General features: G+C 39.6%; 1 protein-coding gene across 1 annotated transcript; it reads right to left on the reverse strand.

Annotated features, from left to right (window-relative positions):
- Positions 1-1,622: 1,622 nt before the first annotated feature.
- Positions 1,623-24,877, reverse strand: LOC122401165 (adenylyl cyclase 78C-like). Its single transcript, XM_043403132.1, has 19 exons — positions 24,400-24,877; positions 20,053-20,279; positions 18,070-18,227; positions 16,693-16,882; positions 15,812-15,996; positions 15,391-15,589; positions 12,572-12,730; positions 10,462-10,691; positions 10,209-10,345; positions 8,778-9,090; positions 8,176-8,367; positions 7,997-8,094; positions 7,034-7,540; positions 6,297-6,584; positions 5,591-5,828; positions 5,405-5,531; positions 5,226-5,332; positions 4,884-5,147; positions 1,623-4,497 (listed from the first exon to the last, which is right to left on the reverse strand). The coding sequence occupies exons 1-19, from the start codon at positions 24,456-24,458 to the stop codon at positions 4,285-4,287; spliced, it is 3,891 nt and encodes a 1,296-aa protein (XP_043259067.1). The 5' UTR covers positions 24,459-24,877; the 3' UTR covers positions 1,623-4,284.
- Positions 24,878-25,950: the final 1,073 nt, after the last annotated feature.

A 25,950-nucleotide genomic window follows, 5' to 3' on the forward strand; every position in this document is an offset into this window, starting at 1 on the left:
AATATGGAAAAATTAGGGAATAAAGATACACAAAGTAACAATCATTCGTTCAGGAATAACTCTGTAAGTTTTTTATATGCAAAGCGATATACCAGATTTTTCTACCAGCCTGCAAAAGTGTTATGTTTTAAGTTAGAAACAAGAATTAACATAAAGAAACGTTAGGAATATAAAGTGTACTATTCGCAAGAACAGACCAGTCAACGTAAACTTTCTCTAGTACCGTACATAGATTAAATTAAAAACTATGGGACTGCAGAGACTTTACATTCATCGGTCGATTTGAATCCAAACTTAAAAATTACAAAAAACTTTCATTCTCTTGCTTTCACGAAGCTTTACTTTTGGTGATAAAAATCGCGGATTCGGTTGAGCAAAAGTAAAAAACCAGAAATAACTTAACCTTAGAAAGGAACTGTATCGAAACACGACGGATGCATTAATTTTAACGGAATGTAAGTAGATGTAAATATTTGATTTTCATTTTGTAATATCGGAATAACAAGCAAACAGGATTGTATAGTAATTTGCATCACGTAACGGTCGCGTGACCGTTTTATCCTGCACGTATGTACACAGATCTATAGGAGTCTCGTATTTTGATACCGACGATCCGTGGAGTAGCGTCACATTGGTTTTATAAAGTAATGCAATTTAGTATTGCGCACAAGATACTAGGGAATCACCGCGAAAGATGTCAGGACCGTTCTAACCTCTCTTTGAACTCTTTTCTGGAGCTCTGCGAACGAGCGTGCATAAACAAACATTGCGTGGTTCGACAGGGAAAAGAAACATGAAAATTACAGATGATATTTTCGCTAAACGATGTAAACGAAAAAGTTTATGTTCGATACTGGGAGCCTCAGAACGAGTGCCGTTTGAAACAATGTCCAACCTAATTTGACGGAATAAAAATGCTGTAAAGACAACGTTATCCTTTCTCGTGTACTACTTTTAGGTTGAAATGGAACATATTCCAGTCTGGTACATATTCGAAGAAAATAAAGATTAGAATAAAAATTGTCTCTCTAGTATCGCGTAAAAAATAAGCAACGCGATCGTTATTTTAAACAGCACGCGTCTCGAGACACTCTGTACTTGACGGACGATCGATGTTGACCGAACAGACACGAGAAATCGAAAGGATTTATTTTGTCCGTGTAACCAAAATGAAATGTAGTAAAGAAGTAATATTTTCAAATTTTCACGTCTGTAACGTAACAAGAAGAAACAAACGAAACGTAGCGAGCCAATAGCAGAAAAGAGGGGGGAAAAAACACATGGAAAGAGATAGAGATTCGCGATTGTAGTTCTTAAAGAAGAAAAACTTGTAAAACTGTATTTTAAACGTGAGAACGTTCACTGCCAAATTGTGATAAAATAGATCCCACCTTTAACCCGGAGCGTTTTCTTAACTTCTGATCGCATTGACCAATTATTTCCTCCTAAATAGTTACCGTGATTTCTGCACATTCGATATATACATAATAGTCATCTATATTTTTCCTTAACGTCTAAGATATACATATATATATACATATTTATATATATATGTGTATATATAAATATATTATATATATATATAAATAATATAATGTCGAAAAGAATAGCGTTGACCAATGCAGCTAGAATCGAAGGAAAACGGCTCCCCTATTTTAAGCGTGTAGCGTCTTAACGGTTAAAGAAAGAAAGAAACAAAAAAAGATCGTATTATAATATTTTTCAACGGGCACGTTTTACCGTTTAGGAACATCTGGACCGCCTATAGCGCCCTCCTATATATTGTATGTTTACGTGTACAGTGCCTTTATATCGTAAATGAAAAAGAAAGGAAGGAAAATGAAATTTTTAAGAGACGCCCTTCGGTCTCCCGAGAAATCGATGCACGTTAAGTTTCTAACCTCTTTATACCGAGTTGCTTCGGCGCTGGATCACACCCGGAATTTCGAGGGGAAAAGAAATGATTTCGAAGCGTCGACTCTCTTCCTTAAATGTATAGAATATTTAACAACAATTTATATAATTCTATTCAATTTAATAAACGAACGAGAAATATTCTATTTAATTTAACAGAATTTTAAACGTCCCATCGATTTCTCGAAGGACCAAAGGCGTGCGATCCCTCCCACGTGTTGCAACACATTCTTCGAGTTAGGTTCAGATTGTAATGATTACGGTAATTATATTAATGTAATTAGATTATTATTGAAGTACGTTGTAAAAGTGTACAGTTGGATCGGGTGGTCTCTTCGAGCGGGGGACCACGCTGTAGCTAGCCTTATTATTATCATTACGACTATTATTATCATGGATTATTATTACGGTTAATTAAAATATATTGTGTTTACCATAACAATGTAATATACAGTTACACAGAGCTCGACTGTGCTGTACATTATGATTATCAACACGAACGCTGCTGCCCTTGCAATTATTAATTAAATTGACTTTTCCCAAAAATGCTCCACTGTGTTTAATTTTATTTCATACCTGGCGAACGCAAAGAGATGCATGATGGAGCCCCGGGTGCACCGGGGACACCTCATTCCACTTTCTCGCACAACGACAGATCACGCGTACGTGTGCTCGGACGAATCGACGAAGGCGAACTGACGCATGCTCGCTCTCTCTTGATCCTCCGAAGCTGCCCGAAGTAACTTCGGAACGTCTCGTGGGAGTCGAGAGACTTCGGGCAGCTTCGGAGAATCGAGAGAGAGGGCATGCGTCAGTTTGCCTTTGTCGACTGTCTGAAACTGACATAGATGGCAAACACCAATTCCTGATGATCCTTGATAGTTGGTATTTTTCCTGTTCAATCGTTAATGAGCGAGAACACGAAAAAAAGTACAACTCCGTTGTTAAAACATCGAACGGATAATATTCTTTCGAGCAAAATTTCTGGCGACCCGTTGTTTATTGTTCGAATTCCGTTTAGAATTACACGATAACGACAGTAGGGAATTGTAGATTCTTTGTTGTTTTCTTTCATGTTCGTTACATACTTTACATACATGACATACCTTCCTGTTTGACTAGATGTAACACAATTTTTTTAACAAATTTACACTCATCGAACTTATATCTATGTTTCCTCGGTACGCGATACCAGCATAACGTAGAACAAAACTAAAATAGACGCGGGGAAAAAATGCAACACGTACGAGTCTTCGTATTAAAATTATGGTCAAGTTTTTAAAAGTTCCGCGAACAGTACGAAAATTATAGTCCTTTGGGAGATACTTACGACAATGCATTTTTTAACTCGCAACTCGAAGCGTTAAATGCACTGCATGCCCTTTGTAAATATTAATATATTCATATTACGTATTAACACGATATTAATATTATATAACAAATATACTATTGATAATGTAGTATATATTACATAATATTAGCACAGCAACTGTAAAGTATTTACAGTTTTTTTTAACTCTTACGTATAATATTGATCGGATACGAAGTATTAATTTATTAAAATAAAATTTTTGGATTCGTATTAACATCGTTCAGTACCCCGCTCCGGAAGTATCGTCCCCCCAAAGGATTACGATGAGATAACAGCGAGCAGAAAATAACGATACTCGTAACGGAATTATAAATACGGAAACAAAGTCAATTTACATCGGTCTAGCGGTGAACATCAATCGAATGTAATTAACATATTGGACGACCGTTCGATAAGAAACAATTCTACCAGTAAATATGTTAATTGTAAGTGCTCGTCGTTCCTTGAATTTTATTAAGAGCCGTGGCACTTAAAACTGTCCATGTGGAATATCTTCCTAATATTCGAAGATAAGAAAGACGTTCTGCGTGTACCTACGTAGTGTGGCGTCGCTTCCCATGCTCGCCACCAGAGGGAGTCGCGCTCTCACAAGCGCTCTCACGACCCCTCGATTGCTATATATACATTCCTCGAACGACTTTCCAATATCCCAGGGCCTGCTAGAAAGCCTTACTGATGAGTAAAGTTTCCTTTTCTGTCCTCCTACGATTCTCACGAGTTCCCTAATCACGAGTTTCCTAACCTTCAGCCCAGCAGCGCCCCACAGTAGAATAATTGAATTCGTTTTAATATATTAAAAATTGGTTTTAAGAATGTCCGTTAAAAGATAATTAAAAATATACATAATTGTTATAGACAGATTAAAAATAATTACTATCTGGACGAATAAAATGGTCCGTTTTAAGTGGCACGCTCTTGGATAATTCGACGAAGGTGAACCGTTTTACGCAACTAGGCACCCAACAAATCGAATGGAAAAACTGATACGATTACGACGTTTATGTCCTTCGAAGTGCTCGCATTTGCTTACGACGCGCTTGAACGACACCATAAACGACAGCTGCGAGACTCCGGCATCTGGTCGTGTGTTTCGTCGAGCTCTCCTGTTCCATGGACCCTTTGCCCAGCACGAAGTAGGTCTCCATCAGTCCCTTACCCTTCACTTCGATGGGGCCCCTTTTCTGTGTTTGATATCCCCTCGATTCCAAGAACTAACGTACACAACACAAATTTTAAGTTACTGTTTGCTACAAAACTTACAGTCCTTCCAATCGTTGATATCAACAAACGATTCTTGGAGTGCAAAATTATGTGATAACATTTAATGCAGAGATGAATTTAACGATTGGTAAATTTGGAAGAACTAACATACACAACACAAATTTTAAGTTACTGTTTGCTACAAAACTTACAGTCCTTCCAATCGTTGATATCAACAAACGATTCTTGGAGTACAAAGTTATGTAATAACATTCAATGCAGAGGAGAATTTAACGATTGGGTAAATTTGGAGCTTGGTATTCCTGAAGAGAACCGAAATGCTCTTGTTCCAATCGGCAAAGAATAAATAAATTTGTTCCATGTATTTAGCAATTACCCTAGCGATCTCGTCTGGAACTTGTATCTTTCCCATGACGCCTGTGGAGTCCATACGAGACGCCAGGTTCACAGTGTTGCCCCAAATGTCGAACACAGGCTTCCGTGCCCCGATCACCCCGCCCACAAGGGGGCCACAGCTAATGCCCACTCTTAAATCAAAATTATTAAACGAGTGGATGTTGACGTCTTCGAGACGCAGTCGCATGGCTACCGCGTAGTCTACCAATCTGCACAGATGCTCCATGTCGTCCTTGGTTTTGTCCTGAAATAAAAACATTGAACGTGACATTTACAAAATAGAATTCAACAGAAGTCCTAGCATTGAGTCACTTAAGATTACATTTTGAGTCGGATTAAGACCGGAAGCCGCCATGTAAGTCGCACCGACCGTCTTTATCTTCTCAATGCAGTGAAAACGATTCTCGTCGAGGAGTTCGTCGAAGTCGGCTGGAAAGGGACCATAAAAATGATTTAAAATTAGTCGAATATATCGATACGTAAATAATGTTTAGAGTTCACCTATGATTTCGTTCAGCAAACGAATACACTCCATTCCTTTGTTCACGTCCTCCGAGTAGAATTCGGTGAAATTTGGCACGCTGGCGAACATCACGCCCACCTTGTCCCGCGATTGAGAGTATAATTCCTAAAAAAAAGCATAAAAGTAAGAAAATGGTAATGTTTTGGTCGTTAGATTGAAAGTACCTCTGGTGCTCGTTCCTGCGTCAGGAAATGATGAGCCACGTGGTCAGGTAAAATATTCTTCAACAGCTGCATATTGTTGTGACGCGATTCGATCATGTCGCTCAGTTCCCTCTCAGCCTGCTGCTTCCACAGGAAATCCAACCTGGACGTCACTTCTACTAGTCTACCGTGGTACGTGACCATCACCAGGAACACGCACAGAAACGTCAGCATTTGCGCCGAGAGGGGTATCGAGGGCCTACAAAATCACAAAACTCTCCTGTCAGGCTATTCTATATGTCTTGAATCTAACTGGTCTGAAACTAATATTGTTTGCCTCGTTTCATTCCAAGAATTCACATTCCAAGATTCAAACTATTTTAAAAATCAAATGAGCCTGTGGCGTCGCCTCCCATGCTCGCCACCAGAGGGGTCGCGCTCTCACAAGCGCTCTCACGACCCCTCGGTTGCTATATATACACTCCTCGAACGACTTCACAATATCTCAGTAGTCTAAGGCAGGGCCTCCTTTCCTTTTCTGCCCTCCTACGAATTCTCACGAGATTCTACCCGCAGCGAAGCAGCGCCACAAGCCTGACTCTACACATTTATATGCCTCAATATGTATCAATTATACTTATAAATTATACAACTTAAGCTGAAGGAGCATGGTACAGAGAAAGGTTTGTGGGTGTAGCACTGTCATCAACATCCATGGGAGACTCACGAACTCTGCTCGTCGGGGATGGAGAAGAAGTCTTTGCAGACCACGAGGATCAGCACAGCGTAGACGGACACGATGATCGTGGCCAGCGCCGTTTTCACCAGGTAGTACAGCTTGAGAGCGGACGCAAGAGCAATGAAGCACAAGATCCACGTGAACACCATGTACTCGGGTCGCACACAGGTGATCCCCAGAACGATGTCCTCGTCGTAGTCGGCGGAGTACAAAGCTTCAGCCTGAGGCTTCGTCTGCAACGTCGACCGTGTCTTCCTGGTCTCAACTTGCTCGTCCCTACTATTACAAACAAATTGTCAATAATACATTGCATGCGTGGGTCTGCACAGTGGTCAGAGTTCCCAAAAGGCTGGCAAAAATGGTGTCTTTGCTATTTGCTTTCTGTATGGACCAAACATTGGAATGCAAAGAGGTCTATGACACAAAACTAATAGCGTCGACTCATGGGTGAACTGTATACATCTTTGTCAAGATAAAGTTAAGTGTTTTAAGCAAGAACTGCATAACTGGCGGACCCAGTAGCCACGCTTGGCTATCATGAAAGCTTTCTCTACTAGTGGTGGGGATGTCAGAGATATTGCAATTACGCTACGTTGGCTATTGGAACTGACGTTCTGCAGCCCTGTTCTAAATGCAACATTTTCTTCTGAAGAAGTTGGAACTAGGGAGATGAACATTTTTGTCAGCCTTTTGCAACGGATCCGTGGCTTTCGCGACTACGAAACCTGAACGATTCCTTTCTTCCGCGACCTTTCACCGGATTAAAGCCTCCGTTGAGAGTCCTCGCCAGTAAAGTCTCGATGTCGTTGGAGAGCCTCGTGGCGTTGTGATTCTCTTTGCGGGACGTGTCCCTCCGTTCGACTGGAGGCTCGTCGCGAAGAGCAGTCTCCAGGAAGGTGAGGATGAACTGGTCCAAACCGACAGTGGTCGCTACTAGTCGTTCCGGCTGCAACGTCGGCGTGGTCAATTGCTGCTGGCGTTCGAGGACCAGAGCCTCTGGATACCGTCGCGTGGACGCTGGACACGTCAGAACGCCGACGATCGACGTCACCGCCATCAGACTGATCACCGTGCATATGAAGATCGTCCGGTGCTGCTTGTTGTGCACCAGCATCGACGAGGCGTGTTGCAGGTACGTAGGCAGACTCTTGAACTCCTCCGCCATCACCAGGATGGACGACGCCACCAGAATTAGCGTTGTCAGCAGCAGAGAGAGCAAGAGGATCGTGCAGCTGCGAGAAAAAGGATTCGACTTAGCTCCCCGTTAAATTCGCGAGAAGCTACTAGGGCTGTTCGTTAAGTATCGTGGTTATTTTTAGACGCTAGACACTCTTGAAGCGGTTGGCGTTTATCTAAATCCATCGAGTACCGTGATCAGTAAAAAGTGAGAGGCAGACCAGGTCAGGAAATCAAAACTAAGCTTGGTGAACAGTATGGAGAGTCTGCACCTTAGATTAGAACGGTTTAGAAGTTTATAACTCTTTGATTTAAGTCGTGTTTGGATATTTGTCTTCGTTGGAAGAATCCCAGAGTGAACTACTGGGTATTTAATCTTCTTCTGCCGTCTCAGGTTTCGTGATTAAAAAAAAACAAAGGCTCGAACGAATCGACCGAGAGTCGAGAACTATCTGAAACGTTATTCGTAACAAACGTGGGTATGAAATGTAATATCGGTGCACGTGTCTTACTCCGGCAAGATAACAGCTTGGCAGATGGCGATAAATATCCAGACGAAGAAGCAACAGATCATGTTGGACTTGAACATATCCTCGCGTAATTGGCCGAACTGCAAACACACACACTGCCTGTATCACCAGAATCTTTACCATGGATCTAGAGGCAATAAATACGTTAACGTGGAGCCGACCTTCGATTCTAGGCTCTCGTCGTTGTAACGCAACGTCCAGGCGTTTATGTTCGCCAAACGCATACGCTTGTTGCTCGCTGTTTCGAGGCCGGCCCTCAGCCCAGGTGGTGCAGCCTTGTTGCTCTTCGCGGATCCGTTCTCTTCCTCCAGATACTCCGATTCCAAATTGCTGACCGACGACGACGTGTTCAACTACGTACAAACAATATACAACGATAAATTTAGGGGCTCAGTCTCAAGAAAAAACGAACAAAACAGTGTGTTTGGTTTTGCCTATCATTGTACTTGCAAAGCAAGAAGTTAATTAATATACAGGGTGGGGCAATGACCACCTTGAATATCTTTGTTATTTGTAATAATATTACAAAATTTTATATACAAAACTTGCACGGTACAGAGGGGGGGACATGATGATATTAACATTTTTCATGTGGGTGGATGCCTGTATCTTTTCTTTGATAAAAACGCTACGAGTTTATTCCCCAACCAACAATAGTTATTGCTCCACCCTGTATAAACGAAACTATCAATTATTCTTGATGTCTTAGAGGACACTGTATCTACACCAGAATTTTCTACATTCCTGATGAATAGATACACACGTTTTCGAACGGAATTTCCGGTGTCCAGTCCACGCCGATCTCGTCGTCCGTCGACGTGTTTGGAGCGCTGCTGTTAGCAGCCAGAGGGTTGTTCATCTTGAAACTCTTCTTGGTTTTCCCGGCGTCCTCCTCCGAAAACACCTTGGGACGCGTGGAATACCTTCGTCTCGACTTCAAAGGCTCCACTTGCTTGATCAGGTACGTCACCACGTTCCTCTCCTTCAGGTAATTGTCCCTCTCGGTACCATTTCCTGGTTCCACCTCGTACACGTCGTTCAAGCAGTTCAGGGTGTCCTCTGAGATGTGCACCCGCCTGAAACGCATCCATTTCTCATTCGATACTCCAACAAAGTACACAGGGACATTAACACCAGATTGCCCACGGAAGTAATTTTGACTGTTTTTTAATTTCAATTAGAAAAAGAATTATGTATATAATGACACACAATTTCTTAGAATTTTGTGACTTTTTCTACAACATATAAATGCGTTTATTAATAACTAGCACGCCCCGTCTCGGCTTCGTCCGACCTTGTGCAAAAGCAATTTATACCCAGAAGATCGTCCTGACATATCTATCCGCGATAATGCAATTCTCTCGCGAGAAAGGGCTCGAGAAGCTTCGCCACCTGGCGGTAACATCGCAGTACTGCTACGGGCGAGGTATCGCGCGGGCCGAATACGCGCATGCGCAAGTAGACTGTCGTATACAGGGGTCACATGGTCTGCCAAACAGTCGTACACATGAAATCTTTGCATATAAATTACATGATAATAACGCGCTTCTGAGACATGCTACATATCCTATGTCCGTCCTAGAGTATGCAGGAATAACGTATCAAAATTTGAGGAAGATCGGTTCAATAGGTCTTGAGTTTTGCGCGAACATAAAAATCGGCTCTCTCTTTATATAATAGTATAGATAGATCGTAGTTACACCTCCCCCCTCCTTCATTTCCGGTATATATATGTCTGTTATACCTATATTGCCCAAAAGCAGTCTTTTTGACTGCTTGGGAAATTTTAAATAATCAAATGACTCTTATTATTGACAAGTTCGGCTCTGTATTGAAATTTTCATTTTTTTTTCGATTACCAACACATGATAACATACCAAGTACATGATAAATTGTCGATTTGGACGTATACTTGATAAGTTGCAGTTTCTCAATAAGCTAAAGTAGTACTTTTTATTCGAATCTTTATGTAGTGATACTTGTTCTAACAAGTTGTTTATTTTATTTCTTTTGCGCCCTAAATTCATAATATTAAAGCCTGATATTAAAAATTAATTTTAAACAAATTTCTTTGCACATTAGTTATTCTTTTCCAATGCAGTAATTTTGACTGCTTTTTGGGCAATATGTATAGGTATATACTAAGTTTCAGTCTTTCTAGTGTTAACATGGGTGGTTTACAATGAAACTTTACCCGGGTATTCCTCCACTTTCCAGGTGATTAGCCAGGGTGACGTCGTAGGACCAGACGTCGAATTGCCATTTTCGTAGTCCCAGCACACCGCACAACACGGAGCCGCTGTGAATCCCTATTCTCATGTTCAGATCGACCTAAAAGCGTATCAATACATTTTACACGCGACCATCCTGACTTTAATGGTCGCTGATGACCGTAGTTTGGATTTTATTGCTGATAAGTGGCCTCGATTATTAAAGAATTGAATTACCTGAGTAGTGTATCGCACGTCCCTTATCGCTTTAATCATATGCAAGCCCATTTCGACGCAACAGTGGGCATGATCGCTTCTGGCGGTCGGTAACCCGGAGACACAGTAATAACAGTCCCCGAGCAACTTTATACGAAGACAATGATTCTCCGCGGACAGCTTGTCGAAACGGGCGAACAAATCGTTCAACACCTTGACCAGCTCCTGGGGGCTACAATGACTGGCCAACGCTACGATAAACAAGTTCAAAACAATCCATTAACGCTGGTAGAGCGAGAGGTTACAATTAAAATGCTAATAAAAGCAACGTGATTTCACACCGAACGATAAAATGCGAAGAATATAATTTTGGTAATTTTGCAAAGACGAGGTTCAGGTTTTCGAAACAGTTCTCGAAAAGCAAAATCTATGGAGCGATTTTGACTCATTTTTGTCGCACACTTCCAATATGGCGGCCACCGTGAGGTCGTTGAAAGGGTCAGGAAGAATCGATCAAATAAAAATGCTGATTACAGCGACGATAATTCACAAAAACAATCGTGAAACGTTTTCCAAATTGCGTATAAACGTACGCGTAGGATAATTTTCGAAATGACTCTCGCGAAAAGTAAAATTCGTCGGGCGATTTTGACCCATTTTTGCGCGCGGATTACCTCACGCACGCTTCCAATATGGCGGCCACCGTGGGGTCGTTGAAAGGGTCAGGAAGAATCGATCAAATAAAAATGCTAATTACAGCAACGATAATTCACAAAAACAATCGCGAAACGTTTTCCAAATTGCATATAAACGTACGCGTAGGATAATTTTCGAAATGGCGTCGGCGCACTACTGGCACATTCGTGTATATTTATCGATACCTTTCGTGTTGACGATTACCTTAAAATACGATTTTTTTTTTAATTAAAATATGTATTCATGCCAGTGCATCAATTAAATTCAACTTAAGTTGTTAAAAAATAATATTTACGCGTTCTAAAATTTTAAATATGGAATCAGACTTCCGTCGAATTGACGGTTTCCGTAAATGTAGTGTTAACACGTTGACTGCCACATCAAAACCGTACAATTTTTTACGAGACCAAAACTTGGATTTTAAGCAACTATAAACTGCATAACTTAAACTTTGTCTTTGGTACTTATTTTCGTAACCACGTTAAACTTCGTCCTATATAAATTTATTTAACATTTCAATTTCAATTTCAGAATAAATTGTTTTAATTCCATAGTGGGAAGGTCTTGTCACCCATATATGGCAGTCAAAGTGTTAAACGAGTCGGAGAATCAACAATGAGTACTTCGAAGCTGTAATATCGGGAAAAAATATAAAATGATGCAAGAGAAATTAAACCCTTGCTTTACGACATCGAGTCAGACCCCATATTGGTAAACGAATATAAATACAATTCGTGATACAAGTTATGGTCCTCGTCTGACAAAAATGAAATTATTAATTTTTGAATCTTTATCTACAGTAAATGACGATCTACATATTTGATGCATGACTATGGCGCACAGAGTCTCGATTTAAATCGTAGGGCAAGGGGTTAATGCAGAGCAGTGTTTCTCAACCCTTTTTGGCTCGCGGCCCCCTTTCGAGTTTTATTTATCGCCGTGGCCTCCGTGTCTCGTAATCGATGCTCCTTGGTCGAAGTATACTAATTCTTTAGTTATGATACTATCGATCTATTTATAATTTCCTAGATCCGCTACTGGATTCAACCTAAAAAGAAACGAAACTCCCATGAAATACAATTTTGTTTTTTTTCTGAGAGTTGCACAATTAATCTTGAAGTCTAATTTTAATGTCACCGCTTTGGGGGTCGCATAAACTGATTTTTATATAAAAAATGTATTTTACAGTGATCGTTGTTACAAATTTGATTTATTATAGATTTTACGCGTTGATGAGAAGGGGTCGCGAGAAAAAGAAAAAATGTTAAGAAACGCTGTTCCATTGTGTGAGAATATATAGTATGAATAGTTACGTCGTTTACGTACCGTCAGTTTACGTCACTTACATTTGAAGCTCGACGTTTCGAAGTTTCCGTTCGGAAGTACGAAAAAATGTTTCGCAGCGACACAACGTATCGAACAAGTGGCTACGTACCGGTGAAGCCTTTGATGTCAGCGAAGAGTATGCTAACGTTCTCATAGCGATGGATGTATATTCTGTGAAATTGATTGGGTGTAAAGGAGATCGTTCCACCTCGAGCTGTTTCACGGGCGATATCACTGATCATTTCTTTGGCCACGAAATCTGGCAAAACTATAACAGACATTCAACACTTTTTAACGTTACAAAATCTCAATTGGCCACGCATTACATACAATATCATCGATATTTTCATCTTATATATTACCGCCAATACCGCCATGTTACATATAATACCGATAATACCGCCATGTTACATTAAAGGGCCTCTCTACTTTGTGGGACTAAAAAAATCGAATTTTTTTTGCATTGTCTTTTAGTATGTAGTCTCGAAAATATATCTACCAAATATTAAATTGAAATTTGAAAAACTAACGAAGTTATAGCTTGTTGAGATGTACCACGCGCAGGTGTAACTGGACGTTAAACTTTAAGTTGCTTTTCTACTTTGTGGGGTTTAAAAAATCGAATTCTTTTTTTTTCTGAGTTTTCCTCTATAGTATGTAGTCTCGAGAATTGATCTACCAAATATTAAATTGAAATTCGGAAAACTAACAAAGTTATAGCCTGTTGAGATGTACCACGCGCAGGTATAACAACTGAATGTGAAACTTTAAGTTGCCTTTCTACTTTGTGGGGTTTAAAAAAATCGAATTTTTTTTGCATTGTCTTTTAGTATGTAGTCTTGAAAATATATCTACAAAATATTAAATTGAAATTTGAAAAACTAACGAAGTTATAAGCGCAGGTATAACAACTGGACGTGAAACTTTAAAGCTGTTTTTCTCGAAACTACATTTTTCGACACTGCGTAGACAATAACATGAAAACTATTCAAAATATCAACATGAAATTAATACAGTGTCTTTAGAACTGATCTCTCTATAGCATTAATTAAGATAATTACGATATATGCAATACTTTTTCTTTTATTAGCAAAAAAACAACCGAATATATGAAAATATTCAGCATTTTTACGTAAAATAGCTACCATTTTGCCATTTTGTGTTTTCTTTTGAAAAAATCCTAGTTCATGCTATACCCAAACTTATCTACATTAAAAATATCGTTGGTTTTTGGATTTCGAATAACTCGTTTGCAAAATACTACCTACGCAGTCGGTAGATCAAGAAAAACTGCTTAATCAATAGATATTATGCGTTGCAAAAATTCATAAATATAGCTAAATATACAACAAATGTACCTACAAAATCTAGAATTAATAGCTCTTTAATACCCCCGCAAAAAAAAATTCACAAAGAATCATGTACAATTTTTCGTGCCTACAAGGTAGAATGGCCCCCTTAAAATTACAAATTTAACAGACTGTTCTTATAGAAATTTGGTAGTTCTTTTAAAATTAAATACATTGCTTTCCCCTGCTTCCTATTTGTTTAATATTATCGAAATTCTCGGTAGTTTGATTTCGTTTGGCGGATTCGCAATGGACGGGGTTGAGCTAAACGAGGGCTGCTTTAATTTTCTGTTCCGTTTCGTAGTATATTTCAGGTGGTTTCCCTAAACGAATCATCGCCGGTGGAATCGATAATATGGAAAAGCAAAGTACTGCCAGGCTATCGGTAAAACATATCTGGCGCAATCGAGTGAAAGTGTCCAGTGACCCTTTTTGACACTCGGCTGAGCAAGTTACACGCGCCGACGAGCCCCGTGGTTGCGGCGCAACCCCCGTTGGCGTCTTTATATACTGTACGCGACACGTTCGACACACGTGTAAATATAATTTCATACCTGTCGAACGGCACCGCGTACATAATTACACAAACCCGCGTGTATTTATGGTTTACCATCGTAAACGCCACACCGAGAGCAATCGTAGAATAGCGAGTCTCATTCAACGCCGTCGACGGATCGACCCACGGCTCTCGAATATCAACAAAAAAAAAAAAGGGTCTCCAAGTAAATTTATACAACAATAACCTTTTGTGTATTTTGCAACTTAACCCAGTTACGGCTGACGTCCTTCCAAAAGGATTTACTAAATATATTGTTGTTTTGTTGTTATATCAGGTAGGCTGATGTTTTTCAGTTTTTCTAGAAGGAAGGGTCATTTTAGGGATTCGGTTCATCTTACGTGGCTGGTACCGTCCACTTAAACGTGTCGCCGTTTCTGGGTCAACGATGACAACTAGACTGCGGATGTTTATGCATTTAGGGGAAATTTGAATTCTCAAAAAACTACAAAATGCGAAATAATTTAATATGCAAAAGTAAGATACGAATTATGTGTATTTAGGGGTTGAGACAGCTCTCTGCAAAGCTCTGATTTCACTAATTCTATTAATAAAAATGTGAATTTGCATAAAGATCCGCAGTCTAATGATAACAATACATGGAACGTTATTAATTTTCAAATTTACTGGGGCCTTTTTACTCAAAGTTGAAGTCTCTCGGATTACCTATATCTAGGTACAATTTTGAACACTTAGAACACCTTTCCGCTACAGTTCTGTAAAAGAAGAACCAAGTAATTAGAAATGGAGATATTTTATATTCGATATTAAGAAGATATTGTTGTATCTTGTTTCGATGGAGGGATCTTCGCCTAACAAAAGCCACGTTTCACGTATCTCCACTATCAATTGGTCCTTTTTATCTTCCACGTAACCGTGGTGGAAAGGTTTAATGCTCGAACGTTTAATCGTTCTTTTTTATCCAAATGCAAGGGTGTAACTTAATCATATTGACCGACTAGTTCGTCCAGGACTGATCGCAGATCCCAGACTCGCGAAACGTAGGAAAAATGGTATCCTCACCGGAAAGTAGCAACTTCTCCTGTCGGTTGTTCTCATTCTGCGTCCTCTGCCTGGTCTCCATGGATCTGTGGGTCTCCAAGAATGCCTGCCTCTGTCCTCTGTCTGTCAAATACTTAGTGTACATGCCAGCTAGATTCATTGCAAGATAAAGAAGGACGTTGGTCGTTAGCATTCGAACTATGCACGCGACATCGTGCAGCTGCAATAGCAAAACGACGTGTATTTAACAGAAAAAAAAAACAAAAAAAAGGGAACAAAGATAGAAAAAGCTGCAAGTTGGAACGACACACGGAGTCTCGCTGATCGAAACGAAAGAGAAAGAAATGAACGAACGGAGGTTCGAAGCGTCGCGAAAATAGGAAAAACGGGGAACGTTGACGGGGGGGTGAAAACGGAATAATGTAGACCAAGGGATTCTTACGTATGTCGGGTCTCGCAATAACGTTATTCCCGCCATAACCATGTGCGTTAAAGCTGTCCCGTAACCGGCGAGGACGCACCATCTCAATGGCAACGGCAGCATGGCGTACGGTGCGTACACCACAAACAAAATGTACCACATTAGACGTTGCTGGCTAGAGAAGTCTAGACCGGCACCTATAAAACCTGCAATCGACACCGGGCGTAAAACAATGTACGATTCGATCCTCCAATCCACTCTGTATCCATCGAGGCTCGATATTTCCGTGAAAAACAATAAATAAGAAAGGTCTCGAAGTTCGACAGAGATATTCGGAACGAGTCTTACAAGATTGGAATCGTGGTATCGCCGCCATCTTGGAAAATGGATACAGATATTTATGTACAGTATTTTGGAAATATTTCGTGGGTTAACGATTGCATGGAGAAGACAATTATTACCATAATAATGACCATAAAATTTGCAAGGAACTGCTGAAGCTGTATTTTCTAAGATGGCGTCGATTGGTGGATCCCACCTTGGACTCCGTGTCTTTTATAGCGTTTTACAATTTATTCTTTCCATTTGAACTTCGTTGACTGGGTCAGACGAGGATCGTGAAATCGATGGTAGCCCACGCCTGGTACAAGGTTCGTTCTACCGAGTTTCTCTCTACGGTTCGCTGGGCGTTCGAGCGATTCGCTGGACCGCCAACCGCGCGAGCCAGTGGAGCAAAACCGTATTCGGTGAACGGAGATACGAACTGTGACCGTGTATGTGTGTGTGTATACGTACGTATCCCCGGAGTGTTAAATTGTAACGTGGCAAACTATCGGGGGGGGGTACTCGACGCGACTTTAAACGTTCGAACCGATCCCGTTTTCGACGAAATGCATCGTCACCTTGCGAGTTGATCAGTAACCAAGTGAATATGGAAGCCCAGTGCAAGTAATTATTGGAGAAACACCGCCACCAGCCGAGTATGCACACCAGCAGGTTCGCCGCCATGCAACAAGTCGCCCAAGACAACGACTCGATCAGACCGCCGCTGCCCTCCTCCCTTTGCCACAGCCATATCGCCATGAGTACCATCTACACACGGTCCCGCGTTACAGAATCATCGAACATAATAGCATTGTACACGGAGAAACTCCAAAGAATGCCCCTGGAACGCGTGGAAAGGAAATCCATCTTTCCATTCATAATTTACAGTTCTCTGATTGTTAATTGAGCGCGTGGAATCCTGGATTAGATCCCAGAACATTGAGAGTCGATCAAAAGAACATTTTCAAACTGGTAAATGAGATATTCTCCAGTCGGGGTGAAAGACTCGACCTCTGCAACACTGAGATTGTGCTTCGAACTCTTGTTTATGAAGTACCAAGTCTTGATCAGTAATGAAGTAACATTTTCCAAAGATGCTGGCCAGTGAATTTCGTCCAGGAGCATTTTTTCCAGTTCCCCCGGTATTCGATACCACGGAGTGTGCAGAGAAGTATGCACCAGACTCGAGGTTACCAACTAAAAACGAGCAAAGACGATTACAATTTGATCCGTTGTGAAATTTGTTGCAAGATGAGAATTCTACCCAGACAGTCCCGACGCTATTAAATCATCGCGACGACACACGAATGTAGAACTTCGACTTTACGAGCGAGTCGCAATTAACACGTTGACTGCCAAGTACGAGTTAATTTGTGACTGACATGTCCCATTACCGGACTATGAATAGTACTCAAAACTTGAATCAGAGAATCATCAAAAGGATTTTTCCCCCCCCCAGTGAATAAATGGAACAATAATAACGTAATTTCGTTGAGTTCGACCTGCCACTCGATGGAGTTAGATTTAGAAACCTGTTCTTAGGATTCGATACAGAATTTTTGGCTGCTCCCCGACTCTTACGCGCTCGTCTAACTTGCGTGAGATTCGTATACCGAGTGTCTGGATAACAGGTAGCGCAGGAAGTAATACAATCGTTTTATCTAAAAAAAAAAAATGTAATATTGAGGAGACTGTGGCAGTCAACGTGTTGCTCGACTCAGAACACTGTCCAGACAGTTTCTACTACAAATTCGGATACACACGGAGGTAGGGAAGGGGTAGAAGGAGGTAATAAGCTGGTTACAAGCGAAAGCCACGGTATAGCTGAGCTCTAGCTCACGGACTCGATCATACTCAACGTACATGCACGCCAAGTTCCGCACAAACTTTCTTGCACACCCTGTGTACGGTTCATGCATCACGGATCCAGAGTTACACAGCGATTCCTCACGTACCTTTAGGCTGAGATCGACGATATTGAGCATTATCAGCGACTTTTGCCGTTGACGGTTCGAGTAATGCAGATACGAGATCTCCAGATTCTTGCTGTGGAAGCTGTTGGAGAGCGACGGGCAGAATATTCCCTTATAGAGGACTCCTTTCTTGAAAACATCTGAAAATATCCAGTCGTATTTATAGCCGAAGGCTGTATGTATAAAATAAATTAGCAACGCGTGCCAAACCACTTGTAAATAAGATAAAATGGAACGGAAATGAGGAGAATCGCGCGTAAAAGTATGTTTATTTTTATTACGAGTCGACCGACCACCGAACTGTCCACCGTCCTCGCGTTTCGCATTTTATTCGCGAAATTGTTGACGCGATCGCTTTTGCGATGCAAGAATTGTTGCTTCATTTAGCATAAATGTTAATGGAAGATTTTGTACGATATTAATGAAACACATCTCTCTTTTGGTAACATGGAAACTGAAAGGAAACGATGCACGGTAATCTCTGCTTTAGAGACTCAATTTTTACCCCGGATTCATGAACAAGGCTCATCCCCACTGCTTAGGTTTCTTCAACGCGAGCTAAAATGAGAGCTACCGGACGCTGAGAGCAAATCTCATGTGTTTTCCTAAAGGAAATCTTATGTGCAAACGTTTCATGTAAAATTATGATTTTTGTAATAAATTTTATGAAATTAAGCTATTTTCAAACGTTAACCCTTTACTATTCAATGAATCCTCATTGTTATTGATGAAACAATCTCTTTGATAAAAATTGTAAAATAGCAACTGGGACTCGTGCTCTGCCATCTTATGAAATCTTATGAAATTAAACTATTTTCAAACGTTAACCCTTTACTATTCAATGAATCCTCATTGTTATTGATAAGACAATTTCTTTGATACAAATTGTAAAATAGCAAGCAGGACTCGTGGTCTGCCATCTTATGAAATCTTATGAAATTAAACAATTTTCAAAGGTTAACCCTTTACTATTCAATGAATCCTCATTGTTATTGATAAGACAATTTCTTTGATACAAATTGTAAAATAGCAAGCAGGACTCGTGGTCTTATGAAATTAAACAATTTTCAAACGTTAACCCTTTACTATTCAATGAATCCTCATTGTTATTGATAAGACAATTTCTTTGATACAAATTGTAAAATAGCAAGCAGGACTCGTGGTCTTATGAAATTAAACAATTTTCAAACGTTAACCCTTTACTATTTAACGAATCCTCATTGTTATTGATAAGACAATCTCTTTGAGTGTGCTACGTAGCTAGCTTGCAAGCAGTGAGCTAGGTAGCAAGCTTGGAAGGTGTGAGCTAGGTAGCTAGCTAGCAAGGAGCAAGCTGGGTAGCTAGATAGCAAGGTGTATGCTAGGTAACTAGCTGCCAAGAAGTGTGCTAGGTAGATAGCTAGCAAGGAGTGAGCTAGGTAGCTAGATAGCAGGGAGTGTGCTAGGTAGCAAGTTTGCATGGAGTGAGCTAGGTAGCAAGCTTGCATGGAGTGAGCTAGGTAGCTAGATAGCAAGGAGTGTGCTAGGTAGCTAGCTGCCAAGAAGTGTGCTAGGTAGATAGCTAGCAAGGAGTGAGCTAGGTAGCTAGATAGCAAGGAGTGTGCTAGGTAGCTAGCTGGCAAGGAGTAAGCTAGGTAGCTAGCTTCTTGCAAGGAGTGTGCTAGGTAGCTAGCTGGCAAGGAGTGAGCTAGGTAGCTAGCTTCTTGCAAGGAGTGAGCTAGATAGCTAGATAGCAAGGAGTGAGCTAGGTAGCTAGCTAGCAAGGAGTGTGCTAGGTAGCCTGCTTGCAAGGAGTGAACTAGGCAGCTACAAATTACAAATTGTAAAATAGCAAGCGGGACTCGTGGTCTGCCATCTTGTAAAAGTAGATCGAACTCGAAGGTAAATGAAATAAAATTGTTTTCCTTCTCAAGGATGATGTTTTCAGGTTTGGTGGTGTATTTAAATGAATAGGATCGATGGTACCTCGCTGTGTTTGAGCTTCCGCGTCGACAGGTTCCTCGTCGAGAACCACGTCCGTATCGTTCTCCGGATCCTCGCTAGGCTCGGGCTCTTCTTCAGGGTCTGGAACTTCCGGATCGTTGTTGGATTTCCGGTCCTCCCACGCCGCCAATCCTTCCCTGCCCAGCCTCTCGGAGGTCAGCTTCTTCACGGCCTTGATCCATAATTGTTTCCTCGGGGAAATACTCAACCTATCACCGTCAAACACACAGAATCTCGATTAGACATCCGCGACCCACGATATACCACGTTCACGATGAACATTTAAAACAACCATGATCACGAAACATCTCCATTTAACTGACACGTGAATACTCATAGATAGACCGCGGATGTTTATGCATTTATGGGGAATTTTAATCCTCGAAAAACTATAGAATGCATTTAATATGCAAAAATATAAGAAATACTTAAAGTAAGATACGAATTATTATATTTAGTGATTAATAATAATGTGAATTTGCATGAAGATCCGCAGTCTACTCATAGACATGACACCGTTCGAACACTTAATTACTCGAGTACTCGAACAAATTTATTCGAGTATACGACGAATATAATTCGAATATTTAATTACACAAATATTCGAACGCTTAAATGAGTCGAGTAACAAGCGAATATAATTTAAATACTTGATTTGCATTCGGTTATTCGATGCTTTGAATATCGAATACATTCGAATACTACTCGAATATTCAGACACTTTGGTGATCAAATATTCGACGAATTTACTTTGAATATAATTCGAATATTCGAACAAATTTATTCGAGTATACGACGAATATAATTCGAATATTTGATTACATACTTGATTTGCATATCATTGCTTTGTATATCATTCGAATACTACTCGAATATTCAAACACTTCGAACGCTTAAACGATTTGAGTAGCAGACGAATATAATTTAAATACTTGATTTGCATTCGATTATTAGACGCTTTGGATATAATTCGAATACTCGAACAAAATTCGAGTATCCAACGAATATAATTCGAACATTTGATTACACAAATATTCGAACGCTTAAACGATTCGAGTAGCAGACGAATATAATTTAAATACTTGATTTTCATTCGATTATTCGACGCTTTGAATATCATTCGAATATTCAAACACTTTTGTGATCAAATATCCGACGAATATACTTCGAATATAATTCGAATACTTAAGTAGTATTTAATATTTGAGTAGGATGATATGGACTACAAATAAATTTCTCCAAATCGTAATTCTTGTTTAAGCTTGATTTTCATTCAACATATAGTATTTTAACGATAATATCTAAGTACTCAAATATTCGAAACTTGTTCGCAGTACTCGAATACTTAAACAATATTCTTATATTAAATTGTACGAAATATTTAGCTTAATATTCCCGCCTATCCTGATATTTAACACGAAACTTCGAACACCTTAAGGAGTGTGTATTAATACAACGTGTTTCACATAGTATGAGAGCTATCTCAGTTGTTAAATATAGACACAATAATCACATTTATGCAAATGAACACAAATTCATCCGCTTTGTCGAAGAGAGGATTGCTCTTGTAATAGTGTTTGTTTTTACTACAGTTTTGATACAAATTAAAAAAAAAAAAAAACAATTATAATGTACGTGTACATCGAGTGTAGGATGAGAAACGAATGTTCATTCTTGTGGGTACAAAAACACTGTTTCAACTCAACACGAAGACCATTTTAAGACACAATTTCGATGTTGAGCGGTTTCCACGGAAACCACGATTTCTTGGCATTCACCTAACATCGTTTCAGACAAAAGTTTGAAAACCAGAGCACTTTGACTGTTTCAACGGGAACAAAAAAGAGAAATCCAAGATGTAATCAAACTGTTGTCTAAAATTCTAAAACAACGTAGCGTGTAACACCCAGTAGGACAAACTTTGATTCTAATTAACACAGAATTTCCCTCCTCAATGTAACACAAACTCTTCGACATCGTCACCTTCGCGTTTAAACGATCCCACACAAACAATATCAAGGCACAGTTAGTCTATGTACACCTAATACATTAAGAAAAAATGATCCAAAGATACACGTTATCGACATAATCGTAGCACAACGATTCTTGTCTATTTTGCATTGATATTTCCCTGTATTCGAGTTTAATAAATACTGTTATTTTTTCAATATATATATGTTTCCAAGCAGCTTCGTTACTTATGGAACATCGAAACTCCTCATATTTTATATTAATAGTACAGAATATTGCATATCTTTAGTGTATATAGACTATTGATGTAGGGTAGGTTGGGGATAATTCCGATCACGGGATATTTACGACCGCCAGCTTTTATTAACCTCGATACGGGCAGAAAAATAATATTCGTTACATAATTTTATTATGTAGAATACGACCAAACCTATAAAACAGCGGCAAACACAGAAACAACACTACAGATAAGAACAAATTCATTTTAATAGCCAGTGACCTAATCCACCGATGCAAGTTATCGTTTATCTGTTCAAAATTCTCCAGTTAACATAGTATTGATTATCAACGCAGGATAAAAGAAGAACAATTCAAATACAAGTTAATTTAAGTTCAGTTAAAAGCTACTCAAATAGAAGAAAATTAATACATCGATTTAGTTTCTTCTTTTTTAATTATTGGACGCCTTTTGTTCCCCGAACAATAATTTCTATTAAAAAAAAATATTTGTATACTTTTCGAATTTTTTAAAAATCCATTTTGCGGTGAAAAATTCTGAAAAAATTCACAAACACGTACGCCGTGGAGCAAAATACCCCCAATTTTTTTCAAAATCTTTTATACGATACAACAAAAGATATACAGCTTAAACTGAAAATTGCGTTACGCCCTGTAACTACCCTCTCAGTAAGGGTGCGGGGTTGATATTTGACACAAATGGTTTTCTTTGAATGGTCTATTAACTGATATGTTCACTGATCAGTTTTGACCATCTTATCCGGCTATACCCTTTTATTACTCGTCAAATGATCGAATCCCCAGTTCTGTTCATGAAAAAAGAGAATTTGATTCGAGAGAAACCAGCTTATTTGATCCTCCCTGATCGGAATTACCCTGTTTACCTCGTTTATCACGATTTTAATTAATTATTCGCGTACTAGGAATTGATTCGATGCGATAGCAGTCGCCATTGGTACCAGAACCTATTCAGAGCGGTCTTAAGGGGTAAGAAGACTGTAAAAACCTGGAATGAAGCGAAAAGTAAGGGGATAATGTTCAAGAATGTCTTTAACCATGTTGTTAAGTGTTAAAAAAAAAATATTTACACAAATATAGTGCAAAATTACAACACTGGAGCCATTTTCGTGAGATGTGTTGAACTGACGAATTCGTCAGTGTAATTGACGCAAATTCGTATCTGGGAAAAAAGCAAAAAATTTCCCCCTAATCTACATGAGTATAGCTAGAGAAATGCGTAGGGTAACTCGTCTTCGATAAGTTAATTTTAATATTGTTTACTAACAAATGATTGCCCCATTTTTCGTACAAAATTGAACTTTCCACTTAAAATACTCACCAATCACACAAAAATTAATGTTTCAAAAATCCCCTGCATATTTCTCTAGCTATTCTCACGTAAATTAAGAGAAAATTTTCTGTTTTCAGAGGCAAAATGCCTCAAATTCAACGCGTCTCGTGAGAATGGCTCCAGAGTGGTCATTTTGCACTATTTTTAAACAAATATTTGTTTTATTAACACTTAATGATATTTATAATATTCTTGAATATTATTACTCTCTTACTTTTCTATCCTCCCACAAAAAAATCGCAAGAAACGCTTTATTTTGGCTTTTACAGTGGTCTTGCTCCTCAAGTGGCCGCCATTGTGCGTATCGTCGTGACTAAAGAAAGTTACGCGGCATAATGGATAGACACGAACATAATAATCAGTGCACACATATTTCGAAATGCTAGGCTATTTACATATCGATCCTCGGGCGGCCATCGTTCGGATCGGTCGCTTTGCAAACGATCCCACCCGACGGAAATAAAGAATCGTATTGGTTCGTGAACAGAGAAGTGTGCGGTATGCGGGTAGTACGATGCAAGCGTGTATATATACACCACCAAATGCATGAAATCTTGTCGTTACACCTGACAATGTGACACTTACCGAACAGTGTTATTGTGTTAATGATGTGTCGCATTAAACAAACGAAACAATTGAGAGAGTCTTCTTCGTATATATATAAAGAGTTCTTTTTCTAAGCGTATAAGTAAAAGAAGAAAAGAGAGAGAGAGAGAGAGAGAATGAAAGCAAGAAAGAGAATAATTGAGAATAGTTCGAGTTATACTTACTCATTGATGCCCGCGACATCGCTGTCCAGCATCATGGTCCAGGACTGTTCTGTAATCATTATCCCCCGGATGATCCGCGTAAACGAACAACCCCGCTCACGTTGTGATTGTCAGCTGTGCAATTGCCTTAGTATCCGGCATTTTCACACACCTTAAACCAGAACTTGTTAAGAAAGGAAGCCAATTTCTCGTCGCGCCCAGCGGTGGTACGATGGTTCGAGGACCGTGGATTCGATTTTTACTCGAGATCATAGCGAACCGGTAGATCGATATCCCGATCGAGTACACGATGGACGTGGGAACGTCTATCCAAAATGTTTCGGGAATTATTACGCGCCGGATCGATCGCTAGTTGCGCTCCGTGTCGGGGATTTCGGTGGAAAAAATCGGTTTTTCATTTTTCCTACTACGGCACACCCAACCAAAAAATCTGAAAAAATTCAGGGATATAACCAGTGACAATACGCATTTACAGTAATTATATAAACCTAGTGTCTCGAAAGCTTCGATACGAAATCCGTACTTTTCTGTGTTTTTTTGCGTTTCCAATTTTTCACGCCTAGGATTTGGAATCGAAAAATCGGAAAAAATTCAGGGAGATAACCAACGACAATACGCATTTACAGTAATTATATAAACCTAGTGTCTCGAAAGCTTCGATACGAAATCCGTATTTTTCTGTGTTTTCAATTTTTCACGCCTAGGGTTTGGAATCGAAAAATCGGAAAAAATTCAGGGAGATAACCAACGACAATACGCATTTACAGTAATTATATAAACCTAGTGTCTCGAAAGCTTCGATACGAAATCCGTATTTTTCTGTGTTTTTTTGCGTTTTCAATTTTTCACGCCTAGGATTTGTAATCGAAAAATCGGAAAAAATTCTCGAACGCGTATCTCAATAACCACAATGCACCAGATTTTTTTCATAATTTTTGTACTCGATTAAGTAGGGGAAATAGGCACAAATTCGTTAATCCGAATTTTCTCAATAACTACAAGCGTAAGAGTGGTAGCTCGGGTACAATTAGGCGGAGTTTAAGTCATCCTTTCACTGGTTTCCACTGGAACCATTTTTACGAACGTACGCGGGCCTGAAAACGTTCAAACGGACGATTAAATTTCTTTTTTAAACCGTGCATTATTATTCATGTTACAATTAGTAGCGAAATTAGTTATTTTCTGGATAATCTAATACCAACTCCAGTTGACATTTTGTTTATCTTTACATGGGGAAAGTTTGGCCGTAATTTTCTGTCGCGTTAGAAAGTCCTTTCTGCAACGTGAAAATCTCAAAGAAATTCTTGTTTTGCAAATTTCATGTCATGCAAGATACTCCTTTATGATTGCATACAGGGTGGCCGTATTATAATCGACATCGTTATAATCTGTTAACAGCCACGGTCCGTCCCGTTTCAGGTAATCGAGCCACGAGCTCGGTTGATCGTACCGATCTCATGCTATATGTATTATCTATTTGATTAGAGCCTACAGACGTGAATCAGCGGGACTTGCAGCAGTTTCAATGGCGCCATTTATACCTTTAACGTT

The sequence above is a fragment of the Colletes gigas genome, unplaced genomic scaffold (assembly GCF_013123115.1).
Source record: "Colletes gigas isolate AHSC1104 unplaced genomic scaffold, ASM1312311v1 Colletes_gigas_Sc00002, whole genome shotgun sequence".
NCBI classification, from domain to species: Eukaryota; Metazoa; Arthropoda; class Insecta; order Hymenoptera; family Colletidae; genus Colletes; species Colletes gigas.